Genomic DNA, 23,602 nt, shown 5'->3' with positions numbered 1-23,602 from the left:
CGCTGGAGGCCGCGCAGGGCCGAGGGGCCGCCGAGGCGGTGGAGCGGGCCCTGGCGCGGTACAACGAGGAGGTAACGGGCTGGGAGAGCAAACGGCGTGCGGGGAGCGGGGGCGGGGTGGGGCGGGGGGCGTTAGTGCGCGCCTCCTCCATCTCATGGGCGCCGGTGGGGTGCGGGCTGCGCGGGGGGCAGCCCTCGCGGGAACGGGTGGGTGCCCTACGGCTGGTGCTGGTGCGGCCTCGGATGTGGTTGAGGCACAGCCAGGTGTCTGCTGGAACTGGGGAACCCGGCACAGGAACAGACGTGCGGGCTCCTAACGCTGGTTCCTCCGGTGCCCAGAGCTGGGGTGAGGGGAGAGGTCAGGGGACGTGGGTTTGGTGTGGGGGGGTTCTCAGGTCTCTGAGGGGTGGCTGGAAACTGGCCGGGTTATGTCTAAGATGCCTTAAATCCAATGATGCCAATCACTCCTTCACCCAGACGTGAGCTTCTAGGGGAAGCCTGGGCAGCAGCCGTGTCAGAGGCAGCCTTTGTGTGGGGGAGACACAAGCGTAGAGGCTGGAGACCTGCAGGACGCTCCCTGAAGGGTTGTGAGGTCCAGAGTTCAGCCGCCTCCTCTGTTCTTCCTTATTTCTAGGGTGCGGGGTAGGGCTGTGGGGAAGGGACCTCCCATCGCCCCGATTTGCTCTTGACAATGGCCCCGTGTTAGATGCGTTCAGCCAAGTGACGCCCGTGTCCCCTCTCAGGTTTGCTGCCCTGGATGCCATGCCGTCTCGGGAGCTTCCCCAGATGATTTTTTTTAGGCTTAAGTTGAATTCTCGAGGAGAGCGGTCTTGTGATACTGTCTGACATTTCCCTTGCTGTGTTTCCCGTTAAGAAGTTTGCCTTAATGCTTCCTGCATCATTTTGTGTCGTGTGTTAGTGACTCGGGTGGGTTCCCCGTGGGCCAGCACAGACTGGGCAGAGTACTGCAGGTCCAGGTCCTCACCTGCTCCTTTTGGTTTTTAGTCTTTCCAAGTAACAAACTAAATAGGCTTTAACTGAAAAGAAGGGGTGGATGAAGTGTGGTTTTAAGGTGCAGGTGGCTATAGAGCAGCGATAATGAGAGAAACTGATCAGACAGAGGAGCAAGAGCAGACCTGTTCCATTTGCAGTGATTATTCCTCACCTCTGTTCCTGTAGTACTTAAACTACTTACTGTCACCGCATTTCTTTAGTATTTCAAAAATGTTCCTGTGCAAAAGCAAGGATTGCCTACTCCTGGGGAACTGCTGGGCAGTTAATGTTCACCTGCCCGGGGCTGGCATCATTCTGAACTCACGTTGTTCAGCAGTGGCACTGGGAGCAGTCCTGTAACAGAAATGAACGGAATTACTTTCCTACCGTCCTTCAGGATCTAACTGATGTTGGGAACTCATAACGGTAGGGTGGCTGACCAAGGTCTTCCTGTGCAACTGTGAGCGGCTGTCATGAACCCTCCGGGGCCCACTAACGTGCTATGAGGGTCGCCTTTGTTTTTCAGTCCCTTGCCCTATGTTGCAAAAATCGCTATTAGAAATTAAAAGAAATGTAGACCTTATTACTTCTTAGAAGCTGCTCATCATGTTCAGTCATTTACCTCAGAAGATATTAAGTATCATTAAAATAACTGTCTTGTACTACTGCTGTGCTCATTGATTGGCAGAATAAGCTCTGTCATTTGAGTAATATTTCACTAATAACATTCTTCAGGATGCTGAACCTTTAACTGGGCTCAATTACTATTTGAAGTGCTTAAAGGGAAGCAAGTACTCTTTGCTGGACCACGTCTGTCTTGTGTTTAACTATACTATAGAAACAAATGGCTTGATAGTGTGTTTTAGAAATGCCACTATGTGGAAACTGGAGGGGGAAAAAAAAAGGGGTACTTTTTGTAGTAAGGCTCATTTGATTTGTATTTCTTGTTTTCCTGGGCAAGATCATGCTAATTCCAGTTCGGGACATATTAAAGCACAGTCAAAAGCTTGCCAGCAAGACTTGCTCAGGGAAGAGTTGAAGTAATAAGGTATCTGTAAAATGTAAATCTAGGGCTACCACTTTTCACCCTGTAAAGTGCCGTGCGTGAGGGTTAACACACATCCCGAACACAGTCCGTAGATCAAGGCCTGTTCTGCACCAGTAGTGAGGAAACTGTGAAATTGTTCATTGGAGGCGCTTCCTGAAGCTCTCAGGGGTGGGTAAAGTGGGAGAAGGACACAAGTTGACATGGTTATTGTCTCACTAGCTCTTCTTTTTCTTAACCAAACTCTTAATTTTTATAATAGTTTTGCAAGTGTTACAAGTTCCACAGCTGATGTTCACGCATAACAAATGCAAACTTTCTTTTTTTTAACAGAATCGGGCCATTTTCAGATTTGATCCAGCAGATGAAGATAAAAGAAAGGTAAGGAAAATAGGCTGTTGAGCTCCACACATGCTCTACTTTGAAGTATAACAAAGGAAAAGTAGTCCCTCATGCTAGCTGCCCTCGTGAGATGATGCAAATAGTAATCATAATACTCAGTTTTAATTTCTCTTCAGTGTAAGAAACATGGTAAGCCCCCTCTCTCCTTTTCTTTTTCTGAAAGAGAGAAATAAATACTACAGCAGGAACACCTGTCTCAATAAAAATAGTAACAGAAAAGCCCATAAGTAATTTTGTTGAGTACTGGTTTGGGGGAAGAAAAATAAAGATATTTTTTTCAGGACCTCATGTAAAAATTTTGCAAAACATTTTTAATTTTTTTTCTCTTCTCAGAACATAGTAACGTCACAGGTGTATCTCTTGTCTATGTTAGATACCAAGTGTATTAGAGATGAAGATGAAGGGCTCAGTGTAGAAGAAAGCTATAAATCTGTAAGGGAGACAAAGCCATGGAAGTCCGTTATGCCCAAGGAAGCTGTAAGGATGAAAATGTATACCATGCACATGAGGTTCCAGAGATGGGAAGTTTTTGTGTTACAGCATGGAGCTGTGCAGGTGTGTCATGTCCGAAGAGGTCCCTTGAGATTCATCCACAGCCTTGCATTTAAAGCTTGGAGTGACCTCGATATTTTTTCCCCTCTTGTTATTTTTTATGGGATAATATATAATGACAAGACCCTTGTTGTTTTTTTTTTTTCCTCTAATTAGATTTTAGGCTGTTTTGCATATTTATTTGAAAAATGTTCATTAATGAATGAGGTTGCACTCTTCCTCTATTTCTGAAATAAACGTAAAGCTTGAAATCAGAGTTGCAACATTCCTGTTAGGATAGCTTATCTCAAATTGAGCACACATTGATTCACTCCATGGTTTTGTGCAAAATCTAAATATTTTTAAGGTCTTAAGTCCTTTTGCTGGTAGAAATGAATGGGCTGATAAATCTCTCAGTCCTTTGAATTTACAAAACCATCGGTGTTATGCATGCTGTAATCCTAAATTACAAACCTTCATTGCATAAATGACTTGTCCTTCTAGCCAGACTTCACTCCTGTGTGCAGTTCAGCACAAAAGTAATACTGGAAGTTAAGGAAAACTATGGTATGCAATGCTGTTGTCTCTTGTAAATCAAAATAAAACAAAACCCAGAAATGTTGCATGGAGGTCTTCCCCACAATCTCCCTATGGAATTTGTTTGTTTCACAGACCTGGAAGCCCCCTGAAAGCATCTTTTTCTGCCTTGCTTTTTATACTTTACACAGCAGGTGTTACAGACTTCAAGACTTCTTTTTTAACTTGTATATGTAGTGTTCTTGCTTTGGTTTTACATCTGTGTTAAATGCAGAGTTATAACGTTTTTATGGGAAATACCTTTAATATAGAATTTGGGAACTTAAATCAATGTTGAGCACTGTAGTTAAGCAATAGCCAGTGTGACAAAACTATCAGCATGTCTAGGTGTCTGTAAGCCAAATGTTTCAGAGGTGCGCACACAGTTGAATAATGTTTTACTAATGTAGGCCTGTTGCTGTAGTTGGTTGGGGTTTCTGGCTTTCAGTACTCTGAAAATCCTTGGTAGAATTGTTACTCAATTGGTTAAATCCTTTATGCATTTTTGGGCAAGTTGTTTTTCTTTCTGTGACTTTAACTTAAGGCTGAACAAAGGTCATCAGGGAGTATTTAAGTGAGTAGACTTAACATTTCTGTTCTAAACAAAACTGATTTATTTTTCTTCCAAATGTTTTCACATTTGCCAAATTGGCAAGAGACAGTGAGTGGTTTGGGTGGTAGAATTCTGGGGGGATGGGGTTGTTCTGTTCTGCTTTTTGTTAATATGACTACCTAATTGCGTATGCTCAATGTCATTAGTGTTTGTAAAGCATTCTCCATTCTCCTTTCATCCTTCAGTTAAAGTAAAAAATTCAAATGCTCTAAATTGAAAGGTGAAGCAGTAGCATGTTCTGGCTAAGAGCAAACTGCTGAAGTTGTCACCAGATTTAATGGCTTGCTCAGAGACTTCTTGATGTAGCTTCATACTGATAAGTCCCATTTTTGTTTAGTAATACCAAAATGCACTTGAATTGATCATATTTGCAGTTCTGCTGCTATGAGCCTAGAATTACAGTAGAAGAGAGTTCAGACAAGGGGTCACAGTCTGATGAAGTCAGGTGCTAGACTTGAAGTTCAGATATGGGAAAGAATACAGATGGACTTCGGGATTTTGTCTTTGGTTTCTGATGCAACCAGAAACTTGCCATATAGCCTGGTAAGTAGCAGTACATGCTCCTTACCAGTCTCTTCCTGCACATTGGGTTTTTTCGTGCCTAGGAGTAAACTTTCCTTTAGTTATTCATTCCAGCAAACCTACCAGATTTTGTTGTAAATCTGTCTGGTCAGTGCAAGTAAGATCTACTGCAATGCATGATTATTATTTTTTTCCCCTCTGCATCACCACACAACTTAAGCCATGATTTTAAGCTTACTGCAGGGTGGTGTCTGTAGCATAATTGTGTTTTCATGTAGGTGTAACTGTGCTTTATGTTGTTACAGGCTGGCTACTGTTAGGACACCCCATGTGCGAGTAACATGCTATAAAATATGAAAGATGGTAAGGTCAAAACTATGGCTTGATTATAGAAGCCAGGTGGGTCAGACAGCAAAAGTTATATTAGACAGTGCTGTCATAATGTCGCTATCAAATCTGATGCTTTAGGCAGTAAACTGACCAGATTGTCAGAGAGGTTGTGATAGTGAGCTCCTGGAGGAACGCAGGGTGTCCCTTTTAGAAGGCAGAACAAGGCAAGGCTGTCAGCCTCAATGAGTAAATCTGTCTGCCACAAATCATGATAGCCACAGGACGCTACAAACTTGTGTTTTTTATCACCTAGTGATGTGCTAATAGGAGCTGTAACTTGTCCTGGTTGTGTTTTATTTAAAGATACATGTGTCAGTGTAGGCTTATCCGTAGGGTGCCGTGGATATAAAGCAGTTGGCACCCTGTGTATTACTATAAGATCTACTCATGTGCCAGTCAGGTCAAGTTGGTGTCATACCTTCTTAATTTGTCATTTACTAATTAAAAAATGAATTTCTGAAGGTCTGTGTTCCATTTGTGTGCAAGCAGTGTAGACTTTGGCTGTTCCAGAGCATATTTACCCATGGTTCACAGTGTGGTTGCTTCAGAGGAGCTTCACCAGCTCCTGGCAGTCTCAAATATTTGCCAGTTAGTGGTGAGTTCTTGACAGGGGAGAGGTTGAGTCTTCAAATGCAGCACTTGACAAAAGCCTGGTGTGGTTGGCAAATAGTTGGTCCTTAGGTCCATGTTGGGAGCAGCTCCAGAACATGAGTTCCTGGTAGCCTGAGTGGGCCACCGCCTTGCAAAGGGGTCTTGCTCTGCGTGGAGCAGCCTCGCGTGCCTTAGGTGGCTCCGTGCCTTGGCCTAATGCAAAAAGGAAAGCCTTCCTTAGAACCACTTTCTCCTCATTTATGTAACTGACTAAATAGGTTTAGCTTTGTTCTCAGTTATTTGTACCTTGACAGGCCCAAATCCTGCTTGTGAAGTGGCAGCACATCTGTGCTGTTTGCAGACTTAAAATGGCAAGAACGTGACAGCACTGCTTGTGGCCTGGAAACTTCCATCAGCGCTGATTGCCTGGGGAACCAGGACATTCAGCTGGAAGGAGCTTCAGCATCACTCGCCTAGGCGATGTGACAGAGGAGGCTCCTCTGTCCAAGGCAGCAAGCAAGACTGGCTTCTTAAATTGGATGAAGATTCTGAGCTGGGGAGGGGAAAAGAAAAAGCAACATCTAAATATAAGAGCAGTATTCATAAGCCATATTATTACCTGGAATTCCAGGATCTTCATGATTTCTATTATTACCTCTTGAACTTGCGTTGTCTGCTTCATCTCTGGTATTTAGACTGTTTGGTTTCTGCTCCATCTTCATGTTTACAAAAAAAAAAAAAAGGGAAATGGTTATAATCAGCTTGACAGCTTTTCCCCCCATTTTCATGAGAAAACTGCCTCCAGCTTACTGTGTTGGTTCAGCCCTGTGATGTAAATCTGAAGGTTGGATGCCTTTGTTTTCTTGATTTATTGCTCAGGTCTAGTTTGAGCATAACAGATGTAAAATTCAAGGCCTCCTTTAGTGGACAAAGATTGCCAAAACAGTCTTTTCCCCAGACTACTGAACGCTTTAAAGGTGTCAAAATAGACGATGGTAAATCATATCAAATGTTTTGTGGGGCTTGCTCTCCGAATTAAATTCATGATGTGAAGGGATTCCCTGAGGCTATGGCCTGTACCAGATTTGAACTCTGGAAGGATGGAAGCAGTAAAGTGTACTGATGGAGCAAGATGGTGTCACACACATAATCTAAAAGAAAAAAAAAAAATAGAAAAAATCCTCAAACTTGTTAGTAGATAGTGCTGTTGACACTGCGATGCTTCTGGGAGGTCTGAAGGATCCCGCAGGCACAAAGGCACAGAGTTTCTCCCCTTCCAATAACTCCTCTGCAAGCTTTTAAAGTCTGCTAGTGAGTGTCCTATAAAAATATTAAGCTGAGGCACTCCTGTGGGCACGCTGTGTGGTGTCTTAGTGTTAATTGTTGTTGTTCTGGCTTCACTGAAATCCCTTAGGGGAGTACCAGTCTGTAGAGAAGAAAAGTTATGATGTGTCCTTTGTCAGTACCAAGTATGGTAATTCCTTCTGGTCCTGCCTGCTCCCAACCAGCATTCGGCTGTTTTTACATGTTTTAAATGTTACGTCGAGCCAGCGAAGCCCATCTCTCCTTTAAAACCCTTCTTTACCACTGGGCTGCAGAGGTTATGCAGGGTTTTTCCTCTGCCTGTTCGGGGAGGAGGGCTGCTGAGGATGCAGACCTGGTTCCCCTCCTTACAGTGCAGGTTACTGTGGGTGCTCCCAGCCTGTACCTGCGGAGTGCCATCTGCCCCGAGCTCACACGTTCAGACCTGCAGCCAGGCTCCTGCCAAGCAGGCCAACCTCCCCCTGTCAGCACAGCCTGAACAAGGAGTCTTCGAAGTGAGGCACGCTGAGTCCCTGAGGGGTACCGGAGTACACCCTTACCCCCAGCCCCATGACTGCCCACAAAGGCTAGGAGACATTGGGCATGGCCTTTTCAGAGGAGGTTATCTAGTTCTGCCTTTATTCAACGCAGTTGGATAAAAATGTTACATGATATTGTCTGACTTCCTGATAAAACTGAATAGTAAACTACTATTTCAAATACACTTCAACTTCTTGGATGCTTAATTCTTAAATTTAATAGAGTAAAATGATTTTATTCTTTTAGTGCTGCTCCTGTTAGCAGAAACAATCGGCCAACTTTCAGCAGTTCTGTGTTACACCTCTTTAGTCCTGCAATCTCTCACCTCTCGTTTGCCAAAACACAGATTCTGTTTTCCTTTCTACAATGCTGTTTTACATAGGCTAGTGAAAATACCACCAAATAAAAGTAATTTTGCCTTATGTGAGAGGGACTTCTGTCTTAAGGGAAGCTTTGAGTAACTCGGAGAGCCACGCAAAAACTAACATTTCTTTCATCTATGTGGAATTGGGTAGAGGCTGCTGTGAATCTTCACATTTATAGCAAAATAGCAGATAAGTTTGAGGATCAGATAGCAATACAAGTGAGGTAAACTATCGCGGACCTATATGACATGCTGAAGAGATACAGTTCCACGTGAACTTTCTGTGGCGTGAAGTTGATTTCATTAACCATTCTCATTGCTGAACAGCTTCAGAAATAGGCTGAATTAAATTAAGAACATACTTCTCTTGAACCTCCAGAGATAATTTAAATTGAGATTTGAAAATGATAAAAAACGGGGGTCAGGAGATGAAGTGAACTAAAGGGATTTAAGCCAGTGCAGGAGAAGGAAAGCATGACCTGTTGCCACATATTTATTTAGGAGAATGGGAACGTCACTAGCTCAGACACACAGTCCTTGGTGAGGCCAGACATTGTGGCTTCTGGTTCACCTATGCTGAGACTGTAAGCATGGACTCAGTCTTGTGTCTATCACTTTTCTTTTCAACTCTTAAAGGAGAGTAGGGAGGGCTAGTTTCATTTTGTGGCCAGTGCTTTAAAAACAAACAAACAAACCACTCATTTTTTGTTTTTGAAGTTCAGCCTCACAAGCGTGGTATGTCTGGCAGGCTCACATTGTTCCCAGTGTGATAATACCACTTGCTGTTCCATGAAGATGGATGCGCTTAGGACTTCCTTGTGTATTTCAAGACACTTGTCTTGAGAAATGAGTGAAGGTGTTACAAAAACAAGCACGTCTCCGTTGTTTTACTTGCTTAGAATTTCTGTTGTTGATGGACTTCTCTGGTAGTTCTGCTAGGAGTTTGATCCCTTACTAAGCAAAGTGGAAAATGGGGTAAGATGTACTTTGAAGCCAATTTGGCAACAGTGTTTTTTCCTTATTTTTTCCTAGCTTTAATTTAAATTTGAGTGATGAGCATAGCTCTTCTGGTACTTACGGTATCTGTGACGTACTTCAAAACTAAAGCCCGGAAAATGGGAGAGAAGGCATACACTCTTGCTGTAAGGTTTTAGCAGAGGTTTTGTTGTTTGCCTTTGAATTGCAACCTCTGTAGCACTGAATAATCTGTATCTACGTTAACTTCTGTACTCAGTGAAGCAGTACTGTTTGCTGGGATTTGGATACTTGCAGGATGGAGACTATGTTGTCTTGTTCCTGCTCTAATCCAAAGGCATGTATAAGCGAAGAGAATGATTTGCCATAGGGAAAGAAGCAAATAAAGGAAATGGTTTCCTTTTCTCACCAAGGCATTATGTGGCTGAGAAGCTACAGTAAAGTCCTGGTGTAGTCAAAGTTTATTAGTCTGTGAATTGAAAAATTGGGCATAGGTCAAGTGTGATTTATAAATACCTGCTTCAAAGACAAAGAGGGGATGGAAAAGGACCTCATATGCAGGCACCACATGACCAAAGAACAAGCTCGTGAAGCGCCCTGTTCTTCAGTAGGGTTTGTTATTCCTGCCTGAGGCTGAGCCAGGAAAAATAAACACCTGGTAAGAAGCACCTCTGCTTACAGAGATCTTTTTTTTAAAAAAAATCTGATTAGCCTGTAAACAAAAATGTTCAAATGAAATGGAAATAAGGAGGTGATAGTTTTTTGCCTGAAGCCACACAATGGATCTGTGGCTGAGCAAGGAAGAGGAAACGGGTCCCCTCTATCTCGGGACATCGCTTTTCCCATAGGGCTGTATTCTTAGTTAGCACTGAGTGTTTATGTTTATGCTGTCAGGACAAAGGAGCAGAATGGATTAGTATCTTGTTCATCAAGTAGACAAAAAGCACAAAGCCCAGAAACAGATACAATGTGTAATAAAACTTTAAAATGTTGTAATGTTACTTATCCTGCAGCAGAGGTGAAAGGAATGGTATATATTGCTGTCTTGACCTCACCATTAGCACAAAAGCTGAGAATTATTGAATTTTAGAGAAATTAGTGTGTTTTATAATCGAAAAAAGTTTTAAAAGACTTAAAAGCTACCCTGATTCTGTGTAGAAGTACATAAAAACACTTCATGATGTACCACAACAAATGGAAGTCACAGCTCCCTTCTGAATGTTGAAAAGATGGGAATAAAAACCCAAGTTATACAATAATTGAGGGGATGGGAATAAAACCCTGAAACTAGGACAGTCATATTATGTGAAAGGGGAGGTGCCTCACTGTCTGAATTCTCTCACTTGCTTTCTTTTCCAACCAAATAACATTTGTGCCCTTAGGTTATGCCATACGAACAGGCTATGGGGTGGGGGAATTACCACCTAAAAATAAAAATTAAAAGGATGGTGTTTTTATGGTTCTTTTCCTGTTTTTCATCCGTCTGTACATCCCTCCCCTGACACCATCAAGAAGAAAGCAGAAAATGTGTATGGCTTTTGGGTTTGGTTGTCTCCAAGGCAATTCTGTGATTGGGTGAATTTTGTTTCCTTTCTTCAGAAGGTTCTGTGAATAGCTCTTCAGCCAGCATCGCGTTCTTTAATTTTTCCTACTTGAGATCAACCAGCAGTGTTTCACTGTCTGATCCTACAAGTGGTGTAAGTGTATCTCCATTGTATGCTGCTTCCCTTAAAATCAATCTTGATGGCTTGCCAGGATCTAACTCCAGAGAATTTTGTAGCAAGCCCTTATGTGCTTTCTACTTCACGAGTCTTAGATCTTAAAATAAATAAATAATTGTATTTTGAGCGAATGGCTAGGAAGCTTAGTAACTTGTTCTTAAGTGTGTAATGGCTTAGTTATTAATATAGTGTGCATAAGACAGTGTATAATTAATGCTTTTAAAAAGAAACTCTATCCTTTCTTATATGGTAAAATCTTTTATCCAGCCAAGACTTCAGGAAGGTATGAGAAATGAAGTAGTTTACAAACATAGTAATTTGTTTTCAAGTTGGAAGAAGGTGGCTACCTCCAAAACAAAACAAAAAAAACCACCAATATCTATCTTTAGTACAAATAGTCATAGATAAGAATCTTCTGTTGCTGCATTTCACTAAGATTTGAAGCCATAAGGTGATGTTTTCCATAATCTTTAATTAAATTGCAAGGGTAGTCTTCAAATCTAAGGTCAGGCTTCCTTCCGCCGTGGCAAGTCAGTGGGAGCTTGGTGCCCTTTGGGATCTCTCCTGCGGTGCTTTTGACATTTTGCAGTGACACATCCATAGCAGCAGATAGATGCAGCATCTGAAAAAAAAAAAAAAAAAAAAAAAAAGTCTAAATCTGGGAAGATTAGGCTCTTTGTATGCAAGTGAGTGTTCAAAAATGAGTGGGAACTCCATTCCAAAGCCAATTGATTTGGATCACGTAACTTGTGAGTTGATCCTTGGTACTTAAATTCCTATCCAAAACCTTCAGCAATTTTACACAAGCACTGGTAATGAAAAGTCAGATGTGTTTGTAATTCCCCGTGTACTTTGTGTTAAGGCAGGCTGTCTGATCCAGCGTGTCTTTGGTGTGTTTGGGGAAGGTGTTGCTACTGCACCGCTCCTGCGGGGAGTGAGGGGCCGATGGGGAACCAGCCGCTGCATTTGGGCAATTGCCACAGACCACCTTGTAGCCCCAGTGAGCAGTAAGGAAGGCTACAACTTGTAAGCCTGCTGGAAACGGTTGTAGGCAGAGAACAGGATAAACCTGCCTTTTCCTGTCTGTTCCCTGAACTGTCCATTCGGTCCTGTTATCAGCATCAAACAGACTTTGTGACTGTTGCATCAGCCTGCAGAGTGAAGTTAATAGCATGGCAGAGTCTTTTAGCAACAGAAACCAAGTTCTTATAAGAAGGTGAGCTCTGACCAGGTAATTTGACTGCAAATCTAGACCGGGCATTTCTTGTTTCCCAGGTGGCTTTGTTTGTTTTTTAAACACTTCCAGGATGCCACTCTCAGAAGCATTCAGTTTAGCCCAGGTATAACATACAGTGCTCAAGTAAGACGGCTGTACAGCTCTGTGGGAGCAGAGTTAGGTTAGCATCTCTTTCCAGGTATTTGTCTGTGAAATTCACACGATAAATACCTGTACTCCTGCATGGGTAGCCAGCTGTGGCTCTTAGTCCAATGCAGCATCCGTAATGCTCTAACCACAAATCCTCCTGTTGCTCATGTGAGGTGGAGCTCACTCCTTGTTTCCAGCTCCTACTGGATCCTACTGGATAAATCTGGTGAGAGCTGCGGAGATGTAGGCATGGTCTTGCTCGTCTGGGTGGTGCTTTTGGGTGGGCTTCACCCCAGGACAAGCACACTAGAAACCATGTTGGGAGTTCTTACTGTCTGACTTGTTTACAGAGTGTCTGTTAACATTGTTGAAGATTTGTAGGTTTCTTGGCCCTTATTCTTCTGGAGCATCTGTTCTACTTTAGACTTACCCTTTCTTTTTTACTTTGGCTTTAGTTATAAGGGATGGCAGTGACAAGGCTTGTTGGGGTGTCCCAAGAGGGGCTTTCCTTTTGCACTTTGGGTCGGGGTGATGGGGAGTTGTGCTCCCCACCTTTCTCCTTGTGGTGGTGTGAGGTGCAATTCCAAAGGCCGTTCCTTAAGAACTACTTTTTGCTATCCGAGTATTCCTGTATGCTTTTTCATCATTTTCTTATTAACGTATACCAGCTGAGACCACCACACGAATTCCAGGTGCTGCGGTGACTCGTGCAGCCGGGCTCTTCCTGTCAGTCACTCCTCTGCCTCCTTGGTAGGTTGTTCGCATCAGTGGTCAAGACACAAAGCTGGATGGTGAGAAGTGGGGAGGAACTGAGTCCTGGGAAGCACAATACCCTTCATATTGGCACTTACCTAGGAACTTCTTTGTAATTATACTTCTGGCTCTAGTACCTGGGAGTAATTTGTGGACTTAAGGCATAAAAACCCTCTGGAGGCCTTCACCGCCAAGCAGTCTCTTCGGTCTTGTCTTTTTGGTCCTTTTGATTGATCATCTGTCTGTTTCTGTCACATAAAAGTTTATTCTCCTGTAATTTCGATGTCACTGTTCTGACCTGGGAAGTATCGTGTGTTCTCATACTGTTTTCTTCTGCTTACTCCTGCAGTCACGTTGGTGTGAAGTATCAGCGAACCTTTTCAATTGAAAGGGCAAGCTCTGTTGACAAAACAATGGGTTTATGGGGGTGGTAAAACTGCTACAGCCCACGTCTTCCAGTGAAACTGCATTATGTTCCGTAAGGAAAACTGCTTTGGATGATCTTTGGAGGTCCTTTGTGATAGCTTATATTTTGAAAAGCTGATACAGAACACGTAGTTTCTCAAGGCAGCTGAAAACTCAAAAACTATATAGGGACTTAGCAAAAGTAATTTCCTATTGCCTCCAATGTTTAGATGATGAAACTGTTTGTTTGTTTGTATTTACATAGAAACTATGCGAGGAAATTCTAAACATCCTTGAAAAAGACACGAAAACTTCATGTCAAGTTGCCTGTCTGGAAGCCCTGCGGATTCTCTCTCGGGACAAGACTGTTTTAGTGCCTGTAACCACGAAGAGGAACATGCAGATTCTTATGAGACTAGCAAAGCTGGACACTGTGGAAGAAGACCCTTTGGAGAAGGTGTCTGAATTTCCTGTAATAGTAGAAGCTTTAAAATGCCTCTGTAACATAATTTTTAATAGTGCTGTTGCACAGAAGCTCAGTTTGGAACTGAATCTTGCAGCCATGCTCTGCAATCTTCTGAAAAAATGCAAGGATCAACAGCTTGTTGGTGACATTAAATGCTTTGATTTGCGTCTTCTCTTCCTCTTGTCGCTTCTGCACACAGATATTAGGTCACAGTTGCGTCAGGAACTGCAAGGGGTGCAAGTTTTGACACAGGCTTTGGAAAGTTCCCTGAATGTAAGATGGACAGAAGAATATAAAGCAGCGGAAGATCGTGACAGGCCTCCTTTATCTCTGCAAGAGACGGATTGTGCCATTGAGGCACTGAAGGCGCTTTTTAATGTAACACTTGACAGCTGGAATGTCCACAGCAAGGTAAGGTTAAGCTGAGGTGATTTTTGTAAACTGGTTTTGTTTAGCCTGCAAGGTCCAGAACCAACACAAAAAAACTTGTCCGAGCCCCAGAGCAAGGATTTTAATTGCTGGTTTTTGTACGGTAATTCTGGTGGAATACAGATTGCATTTTTCAGAACAGCAGCTCAGGTAGTTCCAAAATTTTCTATTGGCATCGTAGCTTCTCTGTATGAAAAATCAGTCAGAGAAAATCTGTCTGAATACCTGAATTCTGATTGTGTCGTGTATTGATCTAAAAAGGTCAGGGGGCTGGAGCACTTCTCCTATGAAGACAGGCTGAAGGAGTTGGGGTTGTTCAGCCTGGAGAAGGGAAGGCTCCGGGGAGTCCTTACAGCGGCCTCCCAGAAGCTGAAGGGGGACTATGGGAAAGCTGAGGACGGACTCTTTGTCAGGGAGTGCAGTGATAGGATAAGAGGGAATGGATTTAAACTAAAAAAGGGCAGATTTAGATTAGATAGAAGGAAGAAATTCTTTACTCTAAGGGTGGAGAGGCATTGGCACAGGCTGCCCAGAGAAGCTGTGGATGCCCCTTGGAGGTGTTCACGGCCAGGCTGGATGGGGCTTTGGGCAACGTGGTCTGATGGGAGGTGTCCCTGCCCATGGCAGGGGGTTGGAACAAGATGGTCTTTAAGGTCCCTTCCAACCTAAGCCATTCTGTGATTCTCTGCTTCTCTGATCTTGGGCTTTCAAGAGGTGTTGAGTCTTTAATGCTTATTGCCTCTAATGCCAAAGTAACTATTTTGCTCTTACTACTGCTTAGGCAAAAAAGTCTTCTGAATGTTTTTTTCTGTTTAATGGGAGAATAGCTTGGATTATATAATGCTAGCTAGAACTGTATGTTTTCAAACAAAAAATGCAAAATAGAGTGGAATGTGTCAAGGAAGACTGTTTAATGAGAGTCCAAGATTTCCAAAAGAAAATAAATGCTGTTCACTAATAATTAGTTGGCTAGGAAAAACTCTGTAATGTAAGCGTACCAGATGGGAACATCTCTTGAGATCATGGACTATAGCAATACAGTAACAATTAGAGCTGAGAAGTTTCCCTATTTTTTTTTTCTGTTTTTCTGGGCATGATGATTAGCACATAACTGCAACTTTCAGTAGGAAATAACTCTGAAGAAACAGAGGGGTTCTGTTTTTAATGTCTTTTTCTCCCAGCCCCAGTTTTGGATTTAAATGTGATCTTTTATGATGAGGTCATGTATGAGAACCAAACACACTTTCATTTTTTTATCTTATTCATAATATTTATGTTTTTTTCATGACAATGTTGGATCTATTTCTTCTCACAGACAAACACGCTTGTTTTGAGTTGCATCCTTGAACTTACAAACAGAAACAAAGATAACTTTCTCACCAAATAACTTAAGGCTGCACTACAGTAAGAGAACTCAATAAACTCAAGGTCTTTCTTAGTCCATACCATATTGTGTCTAAAACAGTTCTGTTAACTTTTCACTGGACATTGTAACTACATAGTGTATAAAGCTAAGGAAAAGCTTATAGCGGTTAAAATAGACAAATAATTGTTTTGTTTAATCCATTGTACTAAGCAACAAATACAGTATTAATCGTCACATTCTGGAACGTAAAAGTATGAAGCTTATTCTTTGCTTTAAAGTGTCAAGGACACTCTGAATAAGAAATTATATCCTGAAACTTAAGATTAAATGGATGGGGAGAAAAATCATAGAAGCTAATGCTTCAGATTTCAAGGAAATATGAAGAAAGTGAGGAGCTTTTCTCTTATTTGTATTCCTGATCTAGACCTTTATTAAGAATACCTTTAACTTTGTCAAAGAAAGTTCTTTGTATGGGCAAATGATTATTTTGGAGGTAAGAACGTCAGTCAAGAAAAACGACCCCAAGTCAAGTATATAACTGAGGTACATGAATGTTTTGCTACTTGGGAATTTGAGGAGTGTTGTCTTTGTGATTAATTACTTCTGTGGAGGAAGGAACGTCAGGTATTAAGTTGGAAAATGAATATTTTATCTTCACCTCTTGACAAGTAATATTTTGAAACCTGAATCTTGAAGTTGGCATACTCTTTCAAGATTCCCTGTATTTTCTAAGATGAAAACTTCAGCTTACTGCAGAAAGATGCGGAGAGGTAGCAGGCAGTTGTGACGTTTCCTTTGGCAACTGTCTGTGGAATAAGGCTTTGTCCCACAGATCTTTTCCTTCCCAAAGAATCCAAGCAAGTAGCTTATTAGGAAAGCTTACTAGGAAAATTTCCTTTGGATTTCAGGAAATTCTGGTGTTAGTAACCTCTTTTTTATTTTATGGATGAGAGTTTAAGACATTCTGGGACGTGAAAAGCTATTTCGTGTTTTAAAATAAAGCTTATACTCTTTACTAAAAGTTCCTAAAAGCAAGCAACCCTTAAATTAGAGAGCTCTTTATTAGTTGTAAAGTGTTAATAAGGTGTTAGGTGACATTCTGCTTAGCAAGTGTCCCTGTGGAAATATTAATGATCTGTAAGAAGAGTAAACAGCATGTTAATTAAGCAGGCTGAAGATGCACAATTTGAAGAGATTGCAAACAGGCAGGATGGAAAATAAAAGGAGACCAGAAAGGTTAGGCATGTGGATGGAAAGCTAAATGAGACCCATCCTAAGGAGAAGAGAACCGTTTGATACGCCAGTATTTAATGGCTGGAGATGATTTCAAAGTAGACAAGAGCTGCAGGTGGTACAGTTGGCAGATTCAGATGCTGATGTTACAGCGATGCAGTGGGACGCTTTGTGCTAAGTCAAGCATGCAAGAACATATGATGGATGCCAAGAAGAGCTAATAAAAAGACAGGGACAATGATAACAGAGTTTCATGATTGCACTTACTGGCATGCTTCTGTGTGGCTGCTCTCTGGTGGGAGATTGGAAGGAAGAATTGTTTGGAAAGAGCAAAAGTAGGGCAAATAAGGTTGCTGAGAGTAGAGAAGTTATTGAGGAAATGTAGAAAAGATGTCAAGGGAACAGAAGCAAGTGAATTAGAAAAGGAAACAGATTGGGTGGGGGAATTAAGCTGTTGGCAGCGAAAGGACGAAGTGAGAATGAGGCAAACGAGAAACATATGTAATCTGAATTGATGAAGCGGTGCCTGGGTGTAGACACAGGAAGGAAGATAGTAATGGTATATTAGATATTAGGAATGGTTGTAGAGAATCAAGCAAACAGTTGTAACTGGATTTTCTGCTAGTGGGGGCTGGAAAAACGTCCCTATGCCTTTTTGGAAGGCCAGCATATGGAAGCTACGTTGCACTAAGTATTCAGCGAACTCTAAGGTACAGTCCTTTTATTGATAGGGATGGGTGTTATGCTCTAATAGGTATTTTCCATCTTTAGTTTTTATTATTCTAGTGACCTGAAACCCTCACTTGCAATCTTCAAAATGAAAAAATATCTTCATAATTTATATTTATATAGAATGAATCTCATCAATTTCGTTACATGGCTGCCATCCTTCGACACTGCTTATTAACCATGGGCCCTACTGAAGACAAAACTGAAGAGTTGCACAGGTTGGTAAAATTGCAGAAACAATCTGTTTAGAAAGGTTATTATTAAAAACTAAATAAATTGCTTTCACTAATAATCTAAAGTGGGAATCTGAGAAACAATGAAAGCTATAATCTTAAAGTGGAATGCAACTTTTGCTGCTTTGCATAGAAGTTGATAGACAATCTGCATTCTGACATTTTTGTATGTAATTTCTGCAATTTTGATGCATTTGGATGATGGAAGAAACAGGTTGATACTTTTATCTCCATATAAATTACCACTTCTTCATAACTATTTTTTTTTTCCAAAGTGAATCACCTTGCAGTTTTTAGATGTTTTTTTTTCCTCAGTCCCACACCCAACTGTTTGTTTTACACTTGCAGCCAATAACTCAGACAAAACTCAGAGCATTTTTACTGACATGGTGGTTCTTCCCCATTTGATGTTAACATTCTTTTTCCATGACGTTCTTATTTTTATTTAAATAGCAAACTGCTCAAAGAGCTGAACAGTGGCTTCAGACACTGTACCTTGTTATCTCTCGGCAGTGAAAAATGGTGTTGCCATTTTCTTCTTCTGAGACGTGGGTATATCTAAATTCAAGGTGTTTTGAAGAGCTTTTTCTGAACCTGCAGTATCTGGGAAGAAGGATATAGCTTTTCATACCTAGTAGTCTTGAAAGTGTTCAATGAACTTTATTAAAATAGTGGAAAGTTCTTAGATATCAACAGTCTTGTAGGATTTCAGTGCTCACCTATTATCAGAGCCCTTCTCAAGTTGGTGCAGAATAGTTTGGAATGATTTAGGATACTGCTACAGTAGTTGCCATGTCTAAAGTTAGTGCTGAGTGTTTTCTAAAGTCAGTCAGTATTTTCTCTTTGCTGCTGCTTATGGTGAGTGTTTTGATCTCTCATCCTCCTTTAAGGGAGGGACTGGTGGGAATAAGTTCCCTACTGCTGGGAAAACTGAACAGATTTGTGGAAGTTTGCTATCTACTAGAAGATAGACCTTTATCATTCTGCATATATGCAATCAGCAAAGATTGCGTGATATTCTGATGAATGATTATACAGTGGATTCTGTCCCCATGAAAACATGCAATGTTTCCTTGTCCTGGAGTCTAAGAGTAGTCTAACCACCCTGTAAAATACAGCACCCTTGTAAAATGTAATTATCTTGTGTTATTGCGAAAGGATGCATGTTATGCAAGTCCTTCTCATTTTACGTTTTGCAGGCACTTGCAGATCAGGACCAAAAAGAGCTTTATAGATAGAGGTGTGCAGCTGTAGAGAAAATATGGTATTAGTGTGATTTCTGTCCTTGCTTTTTTCAGTCAGAAGGTATATATTGTGTAGCTCTGCTGCTTACATGGACCATGCCTCCTTATGGAGACAGAAATCAAGGCAAGAATTCTCCCTAATTTTGAGAAGGGGAAGCAGAAGAAATGAGCATGACTGTCACTGTCCTTCAGTTGTCTCCCTTTCTCCATCAGATTCAATATATCAGTGCATCAAGCTTCTCCTTTATGCTGGGAAAACAAGTTTATCCTTGTGTTAGCTACCTGTAGCTGGTTTGTTTAGGTGAAGTTGGTAGAAGAAAGAATGCAAGTGTAGCTCTGCTGCATGTGATATTTGTTCTTGGTTTACAACATACTCGAGATTTTTTTTAATGTGTTAGAAGAGCACTGCACAAGTTTTGACTTCCGTGATTCAAATACTTCATCCCGTTTGCAGAACCTGAATTTTATCTTTGAATGCTACGTGTGGCAGTAAAAACTGAATAATCTAATATGCTTTTCAACCAACGATGTTCATTGCAAAGCAGTTCTGGAATAGAACAGGTATAGTCAGAAGTTAGGGCCCTCAAATCCTCAGGGGGCTGGATAGTTCACTTCACTCCCTTGTTGTAGTAAGTCAAGCAAATCTTTCATTCCAGATTGGAGTTTCAGTAATGAATGAGTAAACTTGTTTTAGCAGCCTGTAGCTAGCATGGTATAGCTTAAAAAAAGGCTGTGTCAGTTGGGCTGTTAAATATGCTGGACTGACTGTGGAGCCTTTATTGCTAGAGATGAGGTGTGAGTCAGAGAGCAGAGTTCAACTTCTCGGTCTGCATCCCAACTGGCGCCTATCAGTATGGCAGTTATTACATAAGATTAGAACTGGAATAAAATATAAACAGACTTGAATGCAGCACATACAAAATATTGGAGGCGTAAGTATATTTTCTAGAGTTGCTGATCACTTCTTTAAGTTTGTAAAACTGCAGAACATAAGATGCACCAGCGAAGGGTTTGGAAAGCCTGTTAAAGCGAGTTGTCTGAGTGCTTGTGCTCTGAATGTCTAAGCTGAGGATGTATTTAATATGAGCATCAGGTATTGGATACATGCCCTGAATTGTGATGTGCCGATTGTCAGTTTGACTTCTTTTTCTAACAAATAAGCAGAAGCTACCTACGGAAAATATCTGAACTAATTTATTACCTGGTCCTGTTGTCGTTACTGTGGTTCTGTCATGTCATCACTTCACATTTGAATATGAACAGCTTAAAGCACCACGTATTAGAGCGAGTGCCATTTTTGCCCACTAACAAGGTTTTAATCAAGGCATTCAGCAGCTCTAAATAGGCCTTTGCTTCTAAATTTGCATATCAGGAGGGGGCTGGGAGCATGAGTGGGTGGATGTCATGTCCCAGTGATTAATGATCTCTAGGAAGCCGAAAAGGGGAGAGTAATATACGCAGTATTTCTACCCCCTGGAGTAGGAATGCAAACACTATTGTGCAGATCTGTGCATAGTCACTGACTTCCTGGTAGCTGGAGAATTTCATACACTCCTCTACCACAAATAAAACTGTCAGTGAAGTGACAAAGATCAGAAAGCCGGGCTTCGTTTATTGAAAAGAATAGCTCAGACACAGTGATCCAGAAAATTAATTTTGTAGGTGTTTGGGAACTTGGTTGTTTAATAAGAAACTGGTAAAAAAGAGAACTTTTGATGAAAGGACGAAAGCCACCAAATAGTTGTTGAATTTCAGTCTCCTTTTGCTTGTGATCGTTCCTGAATTATTGGAGAGGAATAACTTATATGATGTAAAAATGTGTCTTAAACAGGAACGAGAAATAAAATAACACATGCTTTCATAAAGTACAAGTTGTCTGAATTTCAGTTGTTAAAAGAGCAAAAGGGAGATGACACGCAGTAGAACAGCCACCCAGTCTGATCAGAGTCACACCAGCATGTTTGTTAGAAATCCTGCTACGTCTGATTGTCGTGATTTGCTTTCTGTTGTGCTAAATCTTTGTTAGAACTGTATTAATAACAAAAAACACCGTCTATGTAAATATGGTCTAAAGCATTAACTGAAGGTGTTTGAAAAGCTCTCTCTCTCTTCTCAGAATGGAGAGAAGCATCAGTGCTCATAGTTTAGTTGGTACCTTCGAGGTCTGCATACGTAAGCCTACGTAGGTCTGTAGTATTTCTGAATACCTCCATTTATAACTGTAGTTGAGTATCAGCAAGTAAATAATGATAAAATTCTAATTTTGCAGCATTTGTGTAACTTAGCCTCGTCCAGGAGGAGTACAAACTCGAGTCTGTATAATGAGAACAGGATAGATAGCAAAGTCAAATGAAGTTTGAGTCAAACATAAAAGAGGCCCCTGCAAAGTAAGTTCCACGCTACTTCATTAAAGAGGAGGGAGGGACCCTGCGGTCTAATCCAAATCGCTTAACGGGTATTTGAGAAGCCCTCCTCTCTGTGCTTTGTGGAATCCAAAAACCGCCAGTTACTGAAAGGTACTGCTTGGTAAACAACCCTGAATTATTTTATTTAAAAAAATAATAATGTGTTGAAAGCTTTCTGTATTTCCTATATACTACAAGCTAAGTGAAAATATTTCAGGGCACCTGAGAAGTTGATATACGGAGGAGGAAATATTTCCCGTGATGTACTTCTGTCACAGCAATGATAGACTATAGACGGGTTGCAAGATCTTGTTGGTTTCAAGGAGGAAAAAGCTCTGACCACTACAAGTCAATGTGAGAGTTCCCCCTGCTGTCCTGCCAGGCCAGCTGCTGTAATGCTGCTGGTAGCTGTGCTTTGCCTTTGGAGTAGGATGCTGCGGGGGCTGGAAGTAATAACGCACTGCTGCAGTATCCCTTTTGTCTTTCTTTTCCCTTGCTCATTCTAACAGCCAGCACCCAGGCGATAATGCATGCCATCTTCTTTAAAACCCAGAGAGTAGAAAATAAAGCATTGTTTCAGTTGCAGGGCCTCTTCTTTTTGGTTGCAGTTGTACAAACATTGTGGTGAGTTGTGCTGGTTTGAATTCTTCCAAATGAATAATGAATCTTTAAAATCTGTTTCAGCAATGCAATCAACCTCTTAAGCAATGTTCCTGTTTCTTGCTTGGATGTTCTTATTAGTCCATCTTCCCAAGAGGAAACAGATATAAAATACAACGGTATGAATATGGGAGCAATTCAGATTTTACTGGATTTCATGGAGAAGAGAATTGACAAGGTATGGGCTGTAAAGATTCTTGACAAAGTGGCTTCTTTTATTAAAGCAAAAAGTGGGTGTTGGTAAAACCTCTCACAGACCTTTCAGACGGTATTTAGGAGAAATGTGGATGGATGGGTACCCTTGCTTGTTTCTAGATTGTGAAATGCTTCAAAATTGAAAAATTCCTGTAAATATCTGAAGTATACTTTGAAACCATGAACATTTGGCTCTTTGTTTATATCTGTGTAATGTTCACATTCTGACAGTCATATAAGACTTTACTGAAGAGTTCATAGGATTTGAAATAGATTTTTTTTTTCCTGAAAAATATTTTGTTTATATGTGTTTTTAATTTAGGGAAGCAGCTATAGAGAAGGTCTGACTCCTGTTCTCAGTTTATTAACTGAATGCTGCCGAACTCATAGGAACATCAGGAAGTTTATCAAAGCTCAGGTACGTAAAACATTAGTAACGATTTGGATACGAAGCAAACTTCCTGAGCTTTGTACATCAGTGCAAGCCACTGATACTTCCAAGTCACATGAATGATTTCATATTAAATTACCCAGAAACTTATCTCTATGGTATTTTTTTCCCTTTGGTCTCTGACAACTGCCAGCTATAGAATATCTTTTCAGGCCATATATCTATTGATTTACGTGACTCTTAAGTTCCACAATACATTTTGTGGATCTGTTAAGTAGTAATATTCGGGGTGTTGTGAAGCTGTGTTACCTGAGTTGATGTGGATCACGTGATGCAGGGGTAAAATCCTGGTGATGTCTGATCCCTTACATCCAGCACATCAGAAAAACTTGAGTGCAGTTAATGAAACTTCGTAAAACTGTATGGCAGTCAGTGAGACTACAGGTGTTTTGGATACTTCTGTTTGAGTTTTCATTTGACCTCAGCAGGCAAGAATCATGGGAATTGAAACTTGTGTACCAAGTGTGTATCAACTGTTCTGTTAGAGTAAAACTGTCCCTGAACAGAGGCACGCTTCATCTCTTAGAAGAGCACTTAAATACGGTACAGACTGTGTAGTTTCTTTACAGGGGAAAAAAAAATCCATACCAAAGATCTAAACAATCACTAAGGGTTTGTGCTTGGGTGTGGTATTTTGGGGGGGAGGTCTTTTTCTTTTCTTTTTTTTTTTTTAAAAAAAAACTTCTTTTTTCTTTTCCTGAAGTTGAGGGAAGAAAAATTAAAGCATGAGCAAAGAAGAGCCAGCTGAGACCAGCTGAGAGATGCTTTTTTCCAAAGCTGTAGTGCTTTTGGGGTTGCATCTTAGATGCCACTCCCAGATCAAAGCTGTGCCTGAATTCATAGATGGAATCTTTCATGGAAAAGAGCATATACTCTCTGCCTCTTTTATCTATACCAGAAGTGTTTTTAAGGATTTTAAGGAACCCATTCTTGTTTATATTTTTTGTTTGCAGCATTTCTTTCCTAGAATACTCTTATGATCTGTTAAATAAAAAAAAGTTGCAGAGCCAAATGTTTAGAAGTTCGAAAGTGAGGTTGTCTGCATGTTTTTACTACATCTTGGCATCTAGATGTCAGGATACAATTGTATGCTGTCTCTTAGC

General features: G+C 41.1%; 1 protein-coding gene across 2 annotated transcripts in view; it reads left to right on the top strand.

Moving 5' to 3' along the window:
* Positions 1-23,602, top strand: part of RIC8B (RIC8 guanine nucleotide exchange factor B) — a 36,731-nt gene that overhangs the window by 480 nt on the left and 12,649 nt on the right. Inside the window, exons 1-7 of one of the 2 annotated variants that reach the window (XM_035340858.1) lie at positions 1-71; positions 2,371-2,418; positions 13,354-13,545; positions 13,754-13,965; positions 17,435-17,529; positions 21,878-22,031; positions 22,371-22,466. In XM_035340858.1, coding sequence (XP_035196749.1) covers positions 13,404-13,545; positions 13,754-13,965; positions 17,435-17,529; positions 21,878-22,031; positions 22,371-22,466 — 699 coding nt within the window. In that variant the 5' untranslated portion in view covers positions 1-71; positions 2,371-2,418; positions 13,354-13,403. Of the gene's footprint in view, positions 72-2,370; positions 2,419-13,353; positions 13,966-17,434; positions 17,530-21,877; positions 22,032-22,370; positions 22,467-23,602 lie in introns of both variants that reach the window. The other variant, XM_035340864.1, reaches the window with a different exon arrangement.

This window comes from Oxyura jamaicensis, chromosome 1, assembly GCF_011077185.1.
Source record: "Oxyura jamaicensis isolate SHBP4307 breed ruddy duck chromosome 1, BPBGC_Ojam_1.0, whole genome shotgun sequence".
Taxonomy (NCBI): Eukaryota; Metazoa; Chordata; class Aves; order Anseriformes; family Anatidae; genus Oxyura; species Oxyura jamaicensis.
The sequence above is the reverse complement of the archived record's forward strand: the minus strand, read 5'-3'. Positions and strand labels throughout refer to the sequence as shown.